The sequence below is a fragment of the Podarcis raffonei genome, chromosome 3 (assembly GCF_027172205.1).
Source record: "Podarcis raffonei isolate rPodRaf1 chromosome 3, rPodRaf1.pri, whole genome shotgun sequence".
NCBI classification, from domain to species: Eukaryota; Metazoa; Chordata; class Lepidosauria; order Squamata; family Lacertidae; genus Podarcis; species Podarcis raffonei.
The window spans coordinates 86,581,405-86,595,765 of NC_070604.1; the positions used below are offsets into that span (position 1 = coordinate 86,581,405).

General features: G+C 44.9%; 2 protein-coding genes across 2 annotated transcripts in view; one reads left to right on the forward strand and one right to left on the reverse strand.

Annotated features, from left to right (window-relative positions):
* The first annotated feature begins 2,654 nt into the window (after positions 1-2,654).
* On the forward strand, positions 2,655-9,489 carry LOC128411585 (uncharacterized). The gene is made up of 8 exons (XM_053384022.1): positions 2,655-3,176; positions 3,399-3,556; positions 4,102-4,270; positions 4,486-4,566; positions 5,378-6,317; positions 7,024-7,219; positions 8,154-8,329; positions 9,403-9,489. Exons 1-8 carry the CDS (start codon positions 3,130-3,132, stop codon positions 9,487-9,489), a joined length of 1,854 nt encoding a protein of 617 aa, XP_053239997.1. The 5' UTR covers positions 2,655-3,129.
* A 277-nt stretch (positions 9,490-9,766) lies between these two features.
* The window catches only part of AARS2 (alanyl-tRNA synthetase 2, mitochondrial), a 33,153-nt gene continuing 28,558 nt past the window's right edge, over positions 9,767-14,361 (reverse strand). The window contains exons 19-22 of the mRNA XM_053382909.1: positions 13,160-13,270; positions 11,980-12,063; positions 11,365-11,475; positions 9,767-10,719 (exon numbers count right to left, since the gene is read on the reverse strand). Of these exons, the coding sequence (XP_053238884.1) occupies positions 10,555-10,719; positions 11,365-11,475; positions 11,980-12,063; positions 13,160-13,270 (471 nt within the window). The 3' untranslated portion in view covers positions 9,767-10,554. The remainder of the gene's footprint in view (positions 10,720-11,364; positions 11,476-11,979; positions 12,064-13,159; positions 13,271-14,361) is intronic.

The following is a 14,361-nucleotide window of genomic DNA, read 5'->3' on the forward strand; positions in this document are numbered from 1 at the left end:
AGCAGAAACCAATATGATGCTTTGAGGCGCCTGCGCTCCTACTGGGTCCCCCGGTTTCTCATTCACCACCAGAGGACCAGGCAGCGCAGGTTTGTGTGTTGAGGGATCATGAAATGAACGGGAATTTGGGGTGTGCGGAATGGGTTATTTTTTTCAGCTGCACCGGGCAGTAAAATGATATTTCTCTGTGTTATTTACTGAGTTGAATAGGATCCAAAATGCAGCAGTCTGACTGGTCCTAGAACAATAGGATTCAGAATGCAGCAGTCTTATTGGCCCTAGAACAATAGGATCCAGAATGCAGCAGTCTGATTGGTCCAAAGGAGCCACCCAATGCAGCTCCAGGTGAAAGTGAATCCGCAACCTGATTGGCCTACAGGTGAATCCCGGAATTAGCCAATCACGTGGGGCCCATTGTGTAACTAATGCATTTAAAGCAGACATTCTGGGGGAACTTCCATTCCTCCTCACCACTATTAAAGCCTTACTTTGGAATTACCCAGAGGTCCGGCGGTCCGCCAACCCCGTGGCCAGAGGGGAAAAACAATTCCAGAGACTTCTTGGTCAGAGAAAAGAGATTTATTGAGATCTGCGCAGAGGCAGCCAGTGGAGTCCTCTCCAAAGACTGGCTACGCCCAATTTCACATTTGCAAACTTTCTTATACCTTGAAAACACCCTTCCCTCCCCCAAGCTTCCCCAAAACCTTCTCCAATCAGCTGGCAAGTTTTAGCTTACTCCCTAATATGGCATATGGCTAGCTAAGCGCCCCTCCTTCCCTTGTTCGTGTGTTCTTCTCTTGCGTTACTGCATCAGAGAGCATGTGCAGAAAGCAACTGCAGTTTCTGCTTAGCTGAGAGAAAAAAGAGGAAGTGGGCTTCCCTGCTAGCCAGCAGAAAGAGGAAGCTGGCCTTTCTGCAAAGCCGCTGCTCGCTGTCTGCTAGCCGGCAGAAAGAGGAAGTGGGCCTCTTCCCAATTCAGCAAAGCAGGATAGTATGCAATTTTAACAGAGCAATTTATCAGAGCAGAGCAATTTACTTTAGAAAACAATTTATCAGAGCAATTTACTTAAATATAAAATACAGGGAATACCTTCCCTGTCCCTTCACTATGAGCTGAATAAAGAGCATGAAATCCACTCTCGACTCTGAGTGTATTTCACTCTGGCAGCAAAATTCAATAACCAGAGAGGCCTTTGACAGGAAGATTAGGCAACGTCTTTTTCGTTTAGAGAAAAGGCAAGTAAGGGGGTCACATGATAGAAGTTTATGAAATTACGAACGGCATGGAGCAAGTGGATAGAGAAAGATTTTTCTCCTTCCCTTCTAAACACTAGAACTTGTGGGCATAAAATGAAGCTGAATGTTGGAAGATTCAGGGCAGATAAAAGAAAGTACCCCTTCATGCAGTTAAACCATGGAACTACTCCCACAGGGGGCAATGATGGCCACCAACTCGGATGACTTTAGGATTAGACAAATTCATAGAGGATAATGGCTACCAATGGTTACTAGCCATGATGGTTATGCTCTGCCTAAATAGTCAGAGGCAGAAATGCTTCTGAATGCCAGAATTCGGAGGAGGAGATAGTGATGTTGTGCTCAGGTCCTGTTTGCAGGATTCCCACAGGCACCTGGTTGGCCACTGTGAGAACAGGATGCTGAAATAGATGGGCCATTGGCCTGATCCAGCAAGCTCTTCTTATGTTCTTATGAGAGATCTAGGGCAGGTAAACAGGAGCTTGGATTATTGCACAGAATATTGAGTTGGAAGGGAGACCAAAGGGTGATCTAATCCAGTCTCCTACCAATGCATGAAACTTTAGAGCAGGGATGGGGAACCTCAGGCCTCAGGGCCAAATGCAACCCTCCATGCTTCTCTGCCTGGCGCTTGGGACTCCCCCAATGCCACACCTCTCACCAGCCTTGCTTTGCACCTTCCTTGGGTGCTCTTGCCAGGCTGCAATGTGCCCTTGAACTCCGGCAACGCCTCTTGCTTGCCTAGTTGGAGGCCAGAGAGGGATGTGTGAAGGAACTAGCCTTCTGTAGAAAAGCTAAAATTCACATTCATTGTTACATATTAACAGCTGCTACATTGAACATTTAAAAGTGATCTTCATGTGGTGACTATAATGTGCAAATTGGCTCCTCAGGGCGCTTGCATTCTCTGTTGTCTTCCTCAACATCTCCCTCTCTCTTTCAAATGGGGAAAGTGGAAGGCTGTTTGTTGGCTCAAAATAATGCTAGCCTATTTATGTTAACACTTTTGAATGCAGTTCAGGCTTCCCAATTGACAAGGAGCTCTTCCCAAGTACTGACTTCCTGTCCTCTCTTAACATGGCGGCATCGCTTCCTGTTGTGGATGACCAAAAGGACACAATGAGAAATGGAGACTCGAGAATGGTGTGCGTACCAACCCTTTAAAATCACAGAATACTTGGTTCTGTTTTATTTCTAACCTATACTGTTATCCTGTGGTCATAAATAACTCTCTTGATGTAAGATATGCTGGTGGATTTCTCCCTGCTGCAACCCTCCCTCCCCCAGCAGTTTGATCATCCCATGGTCTGTAATTGACTAAGTTAAGGTGACTTGAAATTAAGGTGACTTGATATTAGGGACTTGTGGGAAACTCGCATGAGAATTTGGGGTGAGGTGGGGGAGGGCTGGCAGCCAGGTCGCTTTAAAGCAGGGGGTGGGGAAGCTGTGCCCCCAGATGTTGCTGGACCACAACTCCCATCATTCCTGACCATTGGCCATGCCAGCTGGGATTGTTGGGAGATAGGATTCAATCACATCTGGATAGCTGCAGATTCCCAATACATGCTTCCAGGCTTTCGCTGGTAGTCGTGGTGACCAAGTATGTATTTAGGGTAACTCTGCTTTATCAAATAAGCTGAGTTTCAGAATGGCCTTGGAGAATCTGGACACAGTTCTAGCCCTTGCTCCACTCCATCTAGCAGTGAGGCCCTGAAGGAACATTCAACTCTTTGCTAGGGCTCTGATATCTGTCCATCTTTGCTTCAGCAATTTAGGAGGAACAGAAAAAGTGGAATTGGTCCAAGCAAGCAGTTGGACCTCGCAGAAGACCCCTCTGAAACACTGACGACCACCAGATTTCTCCAGGTACTGATGTGTGACCTGGGGGATGGTGATGGCTTTCTTCACTACTTGACTCGGTGAGTTATGCTTTTCTTAGCAGCCTGAACATTTACTGTTCTTTGTCGGGGTGTGTGTGTGTTGCTTCCTATTTGTGACCCAAGGGAGGATATTCACTTGTGGGGAATGTTTTTGCAGCCTTGTGCAGACCAGCTGCCTCCTTATATTCCTGGTTTTATTGGCGGCATTTTTCCAGTTTTCCGTTAAGCTAAGGGAAGCAGCTTTCCTGGTTTACCCTTCAGGTTTGAGGATCCTCAGAAGACCCATAACCTGTTGCTGTGGAGGAAGCTGAAGCTCTATGAGGCTGCATGGGCGCAGGAGGCAAGCCAGTCAGAAATTCACCATATTGCTTGGCAGATTTTTCAGACATTTATGGCGTCTTATGCAGGATGCAACACAGGTGAGCTAACCAGGAATGTGGAGCAGCATTTGTTACCTCTGCTCTGTCATATGCCTCTGAGGTGGCAGGAACCTAGGTCTGTTAGGAGTAAGAACCCTTTGATCTGTTGAGGGCCACATTCCTTCAGGGTTTATCTCTTGGGGAACACATGCCAGGGATGGGAAAGACCACAGTCAAAATTTGGCAGCATTGCACCTCTCTCTCTCTCTCTCTCTCTCTCTCTCTCTCCCTCTCTCTCTCTCTCTCTCACACACACACACACACACACACACAGGAATTTGAGAGTAGTGTTCCAGAGAGAGAAATAGCAGGCCTACACAGAGCTGTTAACACTGAGGCAGCATACACACCAAATCCTTGAAGCAAACACCTTTTCCCCAAATCCTGGGAACTATAGTTTGTTAAGGGTGCTGGGAATTGTAGTACTGCATGGGGAAACTTGGTTTCTAAGTAATAGCTCATCCAAAGAACTGTCATAGCAAACCTGCACTTTGAAGATGGGGGTCTTAAGCCAACCTTGTGTTCTGCTTCTCCTTTCCTTGCAGGGCTTAGCGCCCTTATACTGGAATACATCCAGCATCTTGAGAGGATGCTTTCCTTTGGCAGTGAAGACCTGAAGCCTTCCACTTTTGAACCAGTGGTTCCCTATGTTCTGGCTGTTCTGGATGAGATGTGGCTCCATTATCTTCGCCATGAAGTCACAACTTTCCTTGAGTGAGTCCCAAGCTGTCCTACACTATCCCACCATGTAAGATGGTGTAGTCTGAGTTTAAACCCAGTTGTTGCTTTATTAAGAAAATGGGTTTTGAGAGTCAATAAAGAAAACTATAATTACCCTTTTCCCAGTCAGCCAGTGCTCTTTGCAAATAATTTTTAAGCTCTTTGATTGTAAAAGGGGGGGAATTGCCGTCTAATTTTCTTTTTTGCAGATACTGTGTACCAGAATCTCACGACGATGACCAAAGTATCATGAGTGAAGGCGATAGAGTAAAACAGGAGGGAAATGAGAGGTAATACAGAATGCTGTGGAAACAAAGGAGCAACTTAGAGGCTGAATTCTATTTAGTAGAGGCCTGGATTTACGAAGATGCTGTTCTGTTAGCCTCTGTGCCCTTACAATATCCTGATTCATAATCTAATGAATGAAAAATAATATCTGGGGAGAAAAAGGTACCTAAAGTTTTTTGGGTACCAGCAAATGTCTGGATTACCCCTGGGTCTGCTGATAACCTTTCCATTATGTGGAGCTTAAAGTGTAGCAGAAGCTATTAACGGGGCGGTTTACAACACAATCTAAAAGTATTTCGCTTATTGTGAATTCATTTTCAGTTTATATATTTGAGAGAGAGAGAGAGATTCTAGCCCTCATAGGTGTGAAGGAAAGTTTGAAAATACATGTGCACAATCTGCAAATGGAGCTTGGTCAAGGCTAATGAAATGAAAAAGCAGGGTTTGCTTTCTCTGCCAAGCTCTTATCTCCCTGTCCAGATTGCTTTCTCAGGCCATCCCCACCCATCTTTTGACCTTTCCCATCTCACTCAGTGCCCAGATGAAACCCAAAGTACTGCAGTCCACTTACACTTTGCAAATATATATATATATGCATCATTCTTTGGTGATCTGGGTGATTTATTCTTAAAATGGAATTTGCATTTCATTGATACACCTCTGGAATATAGTTTTGTTTTTTCCAAGTCCTCTGAATGATAAATATTTATGGGCTAATACTTTGCGAGCAGGGAGGCTTCATATTGAACGATAACGTGAAGCTGTGATTCCTGAGCCCTGCAATGATCCTCATTTGTGTGGCCCTTCCTGCAGGATAAAGAAACAGAGGCAGAATGCCTGGCCACACCATGACCAAAAAGGCAGAGGGAGACACAGGAAAAGAAGCAGGAAGAAGGCAGCCATGACGTCTCACTGCACAGGAAGTGCTGCTGAGCAAGAGACAACAGGAGAGAGGTCAACAAGCCCTCAAGATGCGCCCACCCCTCAAAATGCGCCCGACCTGCTCAGCAACGCCGTTGTTTTAAATGTTTATAGGAAGGTGGCTCATAAAATTCAGGATGTGGCGCTGCAAAGGATTCTGGGACTGCTCCAGGAAGTGGAGGTTTGCCAGGATGGTGCCCAGAGTGAAAAGCGCCTGGGTTGTGTGATGAGGCTTCTAGAGATCTGGGACAAGCCGGGGGCTGTGGGATCAAGTGCCTGCTTCCCAGAAGAGCTGAAGATGAGGTTAAAGAAGGAGGTAGCCGGGGGAGGGATAAGTGACTCCAGCTGGAAGGAAATCCGAAGCTCTTTGCATTCCTTTCTGGCCCCTGCTTTTGAGCAGTTCTGGGATGAAGTGAGTGAGGGGCTGAGGAAACATGGGGTGCAGCCCTCCGAGATCCCAGAGGAGCGCTGGGGGAAGCTGGAACCGTTCCTGCACTCCATTGCCGCCAAAGTGGCTCTCAGGCGTTTAAAGAGCCAGAAAGCTCACGATGGATCAGCAGCCACAGCTCAACCTGTTAAGGGGGACAGGACCTCTTTCTGGCAGTCCCTAAGGAAAGCTGCAGAGGGCTGGCCCACCATCGAGATGCTCCATTTCCTCAAACACCTCCAGGGGCATGGTCCCCCTGTGCTGGAGAGCGGCCTCCATTTTCTACTGGAGGTGCAGAAGTTCAAGAACGCCCACCACGCCTGGCCTGACATGGCTCTTCTGAAGAAGAAAGTCCACGTGATACGTGACTGTTTTCTCAACTCTCAGATTGAGCCCCGGCTACAGGTACACCTTTCCTGGGTAAGGGGCAGACAGCAAGTGTGACAGAGATATATCCTGCGCAAGGAGCAAAAGCTTCCTATTTTATACCTCCAAACAACAGGCGTGGCAAGGGAGCAACACCTGCTGTATTTTTTTCTTCCTTGAGCCTGCTCCTAAAGGAGTAAATTTGGGAAGGGAGGTGCATTCAAAGAGCTGTTTGACAGTGGACCAGACTTCCTAGGGAGCAGTGGTTTTTATTACATATTTTGTGTTTTTATCTTGCATTTTTATGCCGTGAACTGCCCTGAGATCTACCGATGAAGGACAGTATACAAATTTAAATAAATAAAAGCTTGTAGCTTTGGCAAACTAGTTGTTGGTGTTGCCTGCAGATCAGTAATTCAAAAATAATTAAATGCTACTATCAGTCTCCTGCCAGCAGAATTAATCTCAGCTTCTCACAGTCCCTGACTCATTGCATCTGGGGAATGCCTTGCCTGAGCGCAGCTGCCGCCTCTCAGCATTCGGGCAGAGAAACCAGATTATACCCAAACAGAGGCCAGAGTAGTACGAAAATGGTGTGAGTGAGAGCACACACGCTTGACCTCAAATTAGTGCTTCTGCTTAATTCTGCTGTTGGAAGAGCCGTGGGCAGGGAGGATGTTTCCTGTGGGTTATCTTGGCACGCTCCCAAATCCAGGATGCTGAATGTGTGCTTCCTGCCCTCCAGGTTGCAGTGGATACTCGGAGGCTGGGGAGAGCTATTCGGGCAGCTGAACAGGCCGTCCAGGAAGAGATTCCAGTACCGCCTCCAAGCTTGTTTGATGAGTTGAAGGATTCAGTCTTTAATATTCTGCTGCCGTACTGGGCCGCTTTCCAAAAACACTGGCTCAAGCAGTCGCCTGCGAGTGCACAAAAAGCCCCAGGTGGGTTTATTGTCACTTGGAAAACAGAAGAAATGTCCATGCAGAGATCCTGCCATTGGTGTGTGTGTGCACATTAACATAGGCAATCCCTGTGGCAAAACATGTTTTGCGCTCCTGGCTGATGTGTGGGGAAGGTAAAAGGTAAAGGTACCCCTGCCCGTATGGGCCAGTCGTGTCCGACTCTAGGGTTGTGTGCCCATCTCACTTAAGAGGCCGGGGACCAGCGCTGTCCGGAGACACTTCCGGGTCACGTGGCCAGCGTGACGAAGCTGCTCTGGTGAGCCAGCACCAGCGCAGCACACGGAAACGCCGTTTACCTTCCCACTATAAAGCGGTACCCATTTATCTACTTGCACTTAAGGGTGCTTTCGAACTGCTGGGTGGGCAGGAGCTGGGACCGAAAGACGGGAGCTCGCCCTCCCGCGGGGATTCGAACCACCAACCATACGATCAGCAGGTCCTAGGCACTGAGGTTTTACCCACAGCGCCACACGCGTCCCGATGTGTGGGGAAAGTTAAGTGCAATTGTGTAGTACTAATGCAAAATATACATAAAGTCCTAGGTTCAGTCTCTCCGCTGGAAGGATCTCACAAGTGGGAATGCTGGAAAAGACCTCCAACAGAGGCAGCAGATGGCTGGCTACTGCCAGGGTAAATGGACCTGGTCTCTGTAGCCCATTAGTCTAATTCAATCTTAGAAAAATGCTTTGACCTCCTGGCAGAAAGTCCACAAGGCTCCCACTTTCAAGACAGTGAAAGTGCAAGTCAGCTCTGGCCAATTTCTGACTTTGTCTTTGTCTTAGGGCATAGCGTGTTTCATGGAATAGGGAGTAAAGGTTGCACAGTAAAAGCTCTCCAGAGTAACATCCGTGTGTTTTACCAGTACATCACACTGAGAGAAGAAACAGCTTTGATAGATCTCCCCTCTCTGCAGTGTTGAGAAATCAGCTCCTCCTCCAGAAGAGGCGGGCCATGCTCGAAAAGGTGCAAGGGCCACCAACACAGCTGCTTCAACTGCCACCGCTCCAGCGGCCCAGGGAAGTCCAGCAAAGCAGGGGTCAGGAGGGTTTTACTTACACTTTCTCCATCAGCAAAGGCCTCACGCTACAGGTCAGTATGCGGCATTGCACTCTTTACCGTTTCCTAGGATTCAGTGGCTTAGAATACTGGGAGAGGAATGAAAGTACAAACCATTCTGGCAAGAGTGTTGGCTTTTCCCTGCTAAGTGATACAGGCTGATATTCCCGCAAGCTGCTTCTCATCTAAGAAAGTAGTTCCTCCTCTGCAGCAACTCAGAGCATCGCAAGACAAAGCTATCACCAAATTTGGTACAGCCAAGAATTGTGATAACAGCTCCTGGGTGTTGCAAAAACAACCCTAACCAGCATGTTCTGTTGCTGTAGCTGAGAGTTATGCTGCCGTCAACTTAAGTTTTCCCCCCCTTTTACACCCAGATGACTATGCCTGGGAGCCTGTTGCAAATGCAGTCTCTGGTTTGCTTCCACGCTCAAAGGGTGCATACGCATGCCAACAGTAGATATAGTAATGGTAGTATTTGTTGCCTTTGGAATTAAATAGAATGTAACAGAATAGCCGAAAATATAAAAAGTTCATTGCAGGCTTTATATGTGTTTGGCAGAATGGCATCAAAAGCAAGAAATTACAACAAGCAGTCTTGGAAGCAATGTATAGGACCACTTGCTGGAAAGCTTATCTGTGAATATGTCACTATTCAGGGAAGATTTTTTAGTCCCATGAGGCTACACTAGAGAGCAGGAGCAGATGAATTGAGTTGATCATCTCAGAATGCCTACCCTCTGTTGTTATTTTTTATGGCCTCATAACCTGGTCTTTTTTACAACATTTTTACATATGCAATAGTAGTAATCTTTAATGGGTTGTAGTAGTTCTGTAGAGAATACCATGATCTGTAAATGACCCAACACTCAGCAAGTGTCTGAAAAACGTGGGATTCCTTGTTGTAGAGCAGGGATTATAGCAACATCTGCAGGGCCAAGGGTTCCCCATCCCGGTTGCAGGGCGTTGAATTTTGGTGGGCTAAAAGCTTGTGTGTGTCAACTAGGTATTGCCCTGCAGTTGCTGCAGAAACACTGAGGCACTCCAGTGTCACTTTAGGCTAGAAAATGATAATACGCTAATACAGTAACTCCTTTTCTCCTTAGGGCATGAGCAAAGAACTCACGAGTCACAGGAAGAGGTCAACTGGATTTCAGTTTCCTTCACTTCCCAATGTGCCGGTGCTCACTTGACCATGAAAGAAGGTACCACCATTTTTCAGATCCCAAGACTTTGCATGAATGCTGAGTGGCAGCCAGAAGCCACTATGGAGCATTTTAGAATGATTTCCCCCAAAAAAGCTAGCTTGATGTAACAGAGGGGCACCCAAGAGCAAATTCACAGCCAAGAGGTCGCGCAGATGAGGACATGTATGTGTTGCATGCACACATGTACTCCTTGCTGTTGGCCAGGATGATATCACAGAAAACGTAACACTTGGAGACAGTTGAAAATGGGACAAAATAAAGATTAAGTAGCAGCAATAGGCTCCATTTTAATTATGCAATTAACAGTTTGTTGGTCACAAAACTTTTTTTCCTATTAGGTCAAAAGGTTACTATGCATTTTGGGGAAATTATAATAAGATTCAGAGTCTCAAATATGACTTTTGATGGTGAAAGTTATCTAGGCAATATAGAAACAATGATTTTTGTAAAGTAGATTTCCTTCGTATATTGACAGAATTTCCTGATCGAAAGATCTGCGTAAATAAAACAGCACAGGGCTGAAACCTCTGTTGCTAGACTGCTGAACAAACATATATATGCACAATATGGTAGCCTTACACTATGTTGGAATCAGCTACATTGAACGTTTGGCCTTGGTCTCCTGGGAAAAAGAGTTCCCATCTTTCCTCGTCCCAAAGTGAATCACAAGTGTGCCTCTCTGCTATTCATTATCATAATGGCAATACTGTAGTTACTTTCCTCTCACCAGGGTGCCCTCAGCCCCATTGATGGTCAGATTCATTATGTCACTGTCTGCTACCTTCCTCTGCATTTATGGGACAGCCTTGCTCCTCTCATACCATTATCTGCAAATGCGATAATCATGTTTCATGAAGGTCCAGATGGGCAAGTCCAGACTCTTCTGCCACCTCAATATTGCAAAAGAAGCTGCAGTCCAAGACAGATCTACTGTTCTGACTACAACAGGTGCTGCTTAGCCACTGTAGACCGATCTTGTTTGCAATCGCAGCCAAGCAACTGTCCCATCTCGGTGTTCTTGCACAGACACGTTGACCTTGCAAGCAGGAATCAGAGTTTGCTCTTTGCATATTCCAGAGCTGCTGTCAGAACTCCTTGCAAGTCACTGGTTGTCCCGCTGCCCCTGGCTACAACTCCAGAACCACCTGCCTTGCCTCCCATTTGAGTGCAGACAGCCAGGGCCCAGTCAGCAGCAGAAAACACCGGCAAGGAACTCTGGGGAAGAAGACCAAAAAATGGAAAAATTAGCTGAACTGCCAGGAATGGCCCAGTAGGGCAAATATGTAGGCAACTTGCTGTTAGTCATTCCAATTCTGGACTTTTGTTACTCAAAGCTGATAGACTGGCAACATTACAGGTGCAAAACCTTACCTTCACAGAATGTGCATATTATGCACTCTTAATGGATTCACTGCACACATGCAGAACCTGTATCTGATACAGAAATTTGCATGCAGAAACTTTAGATTTCCTTAAAGTTCAGAACATGGGGTTTAAATGTCCTCTTCCATGGCTGTGATTTCTTGCACCTCTATGGTTGTCTAATTCCAACCTCTATCCTCCTTTTTGCAATTTCTCCCATTTATGCTGAGTTCAGAATTTGTCTTTCCTTGGTTCTGAAACCTTATCTACACCCTTTCAAGGAAAGACCACCAAGCAGTGGGCTTTGTGTTTTATATTTATTCAAACTGTTACGGCAATGACCATTTGCAATGGTCTTTCCACCACTTAATGAAAGCACAAGCGCCAAAATTCAAAACTTATGTTCTGCAATAGGAAACAGTTACAGCATGAGGCACCTGCATTCTATGTTCCAGAAAACAGTGGCAGCTATTAGCCAAGGGGCAGGATCCTGCTTACCTTGGATACCTGGCAGGCGCAGAACACCTGTCCAGAAGCTTGTGGACTTAGCAACATCACTGAGGACCCTGGTACCTTGTCACATAACTGGTTGACCACTTTCATCAGGACCTAGAAAGAGCATAAGTTAAAATAAAATTCCTTCTCTTTGCTACACTTAAATGCTCCCTCAAAGACCTGCAATGTTATATATACAATTTTGATTAAGAAGGCTAAGCATATGAAAAACCAATGGGATTTTAAAGTGTATTTTGATGTTCTGAAGTGTTTCTGGTACACTTTGGGCAGCGTATGGGGAACTGGATCATAATAGATGCAAAAAAGGAACATGTACTGTTTATGGGGAAAGAAAGAAAGAAAGAAAGAAAGAAAGAGGGAAATTCTCTTCAACAAAAATATTGAGAGCAAGCCAGTGAGCCCACCCTCAATGGATGCCCAATCTGCTGAGCAGCTTAAAGTTTACCTTCTCTCCAGCCTTCCAAAATCCTTACAGTATCATCAACTGTGAGAGCTGAGCTCAAGGAATGATCTGCCACAACAGGACAAATCCAGCTTGGCCCTTGTTGCCTGTTACCTTTGATTTCCAAAAGAAATGCACAACTGGTAGAAACTTACTGAGGGCGACTCAACAGGGATGGTATCTATGATGACTGGCTGGTTGGAATACTTTGCTAGCAGGTCATCTGCTTTCTCTGCAGCCTGGAAAAAAGGTGGGGGGAATGCAGTCAGCAGTGCACTGTGTAGCAGACATAAAATTTGTGCCATAGGGGAGAAAATGCTTCCAAATGCACATCCACATCTCTGCCAAGCACCATTTTAAAAAATGATGCCCAGGGGACATGCCTGTTTTGCCCACAGGAGCCATTCCTAGCAACAATTTTCCTAAGTGTCTTAAGGGGGATGGGATGGGGCAGGAAATTTAGCACCCATTTACACCTTGGCTTCTTTAGTGAAGCTGCATTTATTTGTCCAAAACCATTGGCAAGTTTGGTAAGGACCGCTCTTCTCTTTCAATACGGAGCTTATTTAGGAATCTTCCTAAAATTTTAATGCTGCTCCTTTTAATGAGTACTATCTAACTGTTCTGGCTGGGAAGTTAGATTTGAAACAGGCTGGCAGTATATGTCAGAAATTTCAGTGTCCAGGGGTTAGAGGAATCAACTCTGCTCTTTCTGCTTCAGGCTCAAGGGCACGCCCAGCTTCCATTTCACTTTCTTTCCTCTCAAGAGAGCAAGCTTCCATTCTGAAAGAACATCAGATTTGGCAGAATCTCCAGTATCAGAAGAGATATAAAACAGTCAACTTAAGCAAAAAAAAATCAAGTTTATATAAATGTGGATTATTATTTTTTTGCCTAAATTTGTTTGCAAAACAAATGAATTGAGTTTTCTTAGTGCAAATGTTAGGCTTTTTTGATACAAAAGAATGAAGAGTACACAGCAAGCAGCATGCCAGATTCTCTGTTCATTTCTCCCTGACACTCACACCCTGCCTCTCAACTGTGGCAAAGGGAAGGCAAACCAGCTCTAGGAAGCTTCTTTCCTTCATGTATGCCAGAAAGAGCACTCGGTTCTTCAGAGCTTGAGGGGAACTGTGCTTGGGAGCCATTCATCAGGGAGTGGACTAAGCTTGCTTTAAAAGCAATTGATTTAGAACATTAGATAACAGAGCTGCTTAGAGTTCTTTTTCTCTACAGAAACGTTTGGTAATAAATTCACTCCTTTGAAAAGGACAAGCTTCCCATACTTCTGTCATGCCTGCAGATTACAAGGCTGATCTGCTGCTGGATTCTTACCAGTCTGATTTCCAGTTTTCTAACTGCTGTGTTGGCTGTTCGCTGCAGAGTTTTAAGAGTGGCCTGCAGCTCTCTTTTCTGCCACTGAGGTATTGTGGTACTGTCCACGATCTGCAAAACAAATTGATTAAGTAGATTAAACCTTATTAACTTAACTTCATTAGTTTGTTTCTTTGACCTCCTCCCGCCTCCCTTTTTTGTATTCCACTTCAATTAATTATTTCAGCAAGTTCTTTCCATCTTTCCCAAATTGTTAACCAATAATTTATCTTGACATAATATAATTTTACTTTCCCTCATTCCTTCAACAGTCTATTTATCTTAAGTCCTTTATAGTATTTATATAAAAGTCACATAGTTTCTTTCCAGACTCCCTCTAAACTTCCTCGATTTTACTATATTTTTGTAAATAAGCCTTGAATTTCTTCCAATCTTCTTCCACCAACTCTTCTTCCTGGTCCCGGATTCTGCCCGTCATTTCGGCCATTTCCATAAAGTCCATCACCTTCATCTGCCACTCTTCCCGAGTGGGTAGATCTTGTGTCTTCCAATATTTTGCAATCAGTATTCTTGCTGCTGTTGTAGCATACATAAAAAAAGTTCTGTCCTTCTTTAACACCAATTGGCCGACCATGCCCAAGAGGAAGGCCTCTGGTTTCTTCAGAAAGGTATATTTAAATACCTTTTTTATTTCATTATAGATCATTTCCCAGAAGGTCTTGATCTTTGGGCATGTCCACCAGAGGTGAAAGAATGTACCTTCAGACTCTTTACATTTCCAGCATTTGTTATCGGGCAAGTGGTAGATTTTTGCAAGCTTGATTGGTGTCATGTACCACCTGTAAATCATTTTCATTATATTCTCTCTTAAGGCATTACATGCCGTAAATTTAATACCTGTGGTCCATAACTGTTCCCAGTCAGCCATCATAATATTATGTCCTACATCTTGTGCCCATTTAATCATAGCTGATTTCACAGTTTCATCCTGGGTATTCCATTTCAACAGCAAATTATACATTTCTGACAAATTTTTACTTTTGGAATCTAACAACAATGTTTCCAATTTTGATTTTTTCCACCTGAAATCCAATTTTCTTATCCGAATTGTATGCCTCCATTATTTGATAATAATGGAGCCAATCACGCACTTTGTTTTTTAATTTTTCAAAACTCTGTAGTTTCAACTTGTCTCCCTCTTG

Excerpts from the sequence above, each read along its gene's own strand:
- LOC128411585 (XM_053384022.1), top strand. The coding sequence starts at position 3,130 with ATGTGTGACCTGGGGGATGGTGATGGCTTTCTTCACTACTTGACTCG. Across the intron at positions 3,557-4,101 it reads TTATGCAGGATGCAACACAG|GGCTTAGCGCCCTTATACTG; the intron begins GTGAGCTAACCA and ends CTTTCCTTGCAG. Across the intron at positions 6,318-7,023 it reads AGATTGAGCCCCGGCTACAG|GTTGCAGTGGATACTCGGAG; the intron begins GTACACCTTTCC and ends CCTGCCCTCCAG.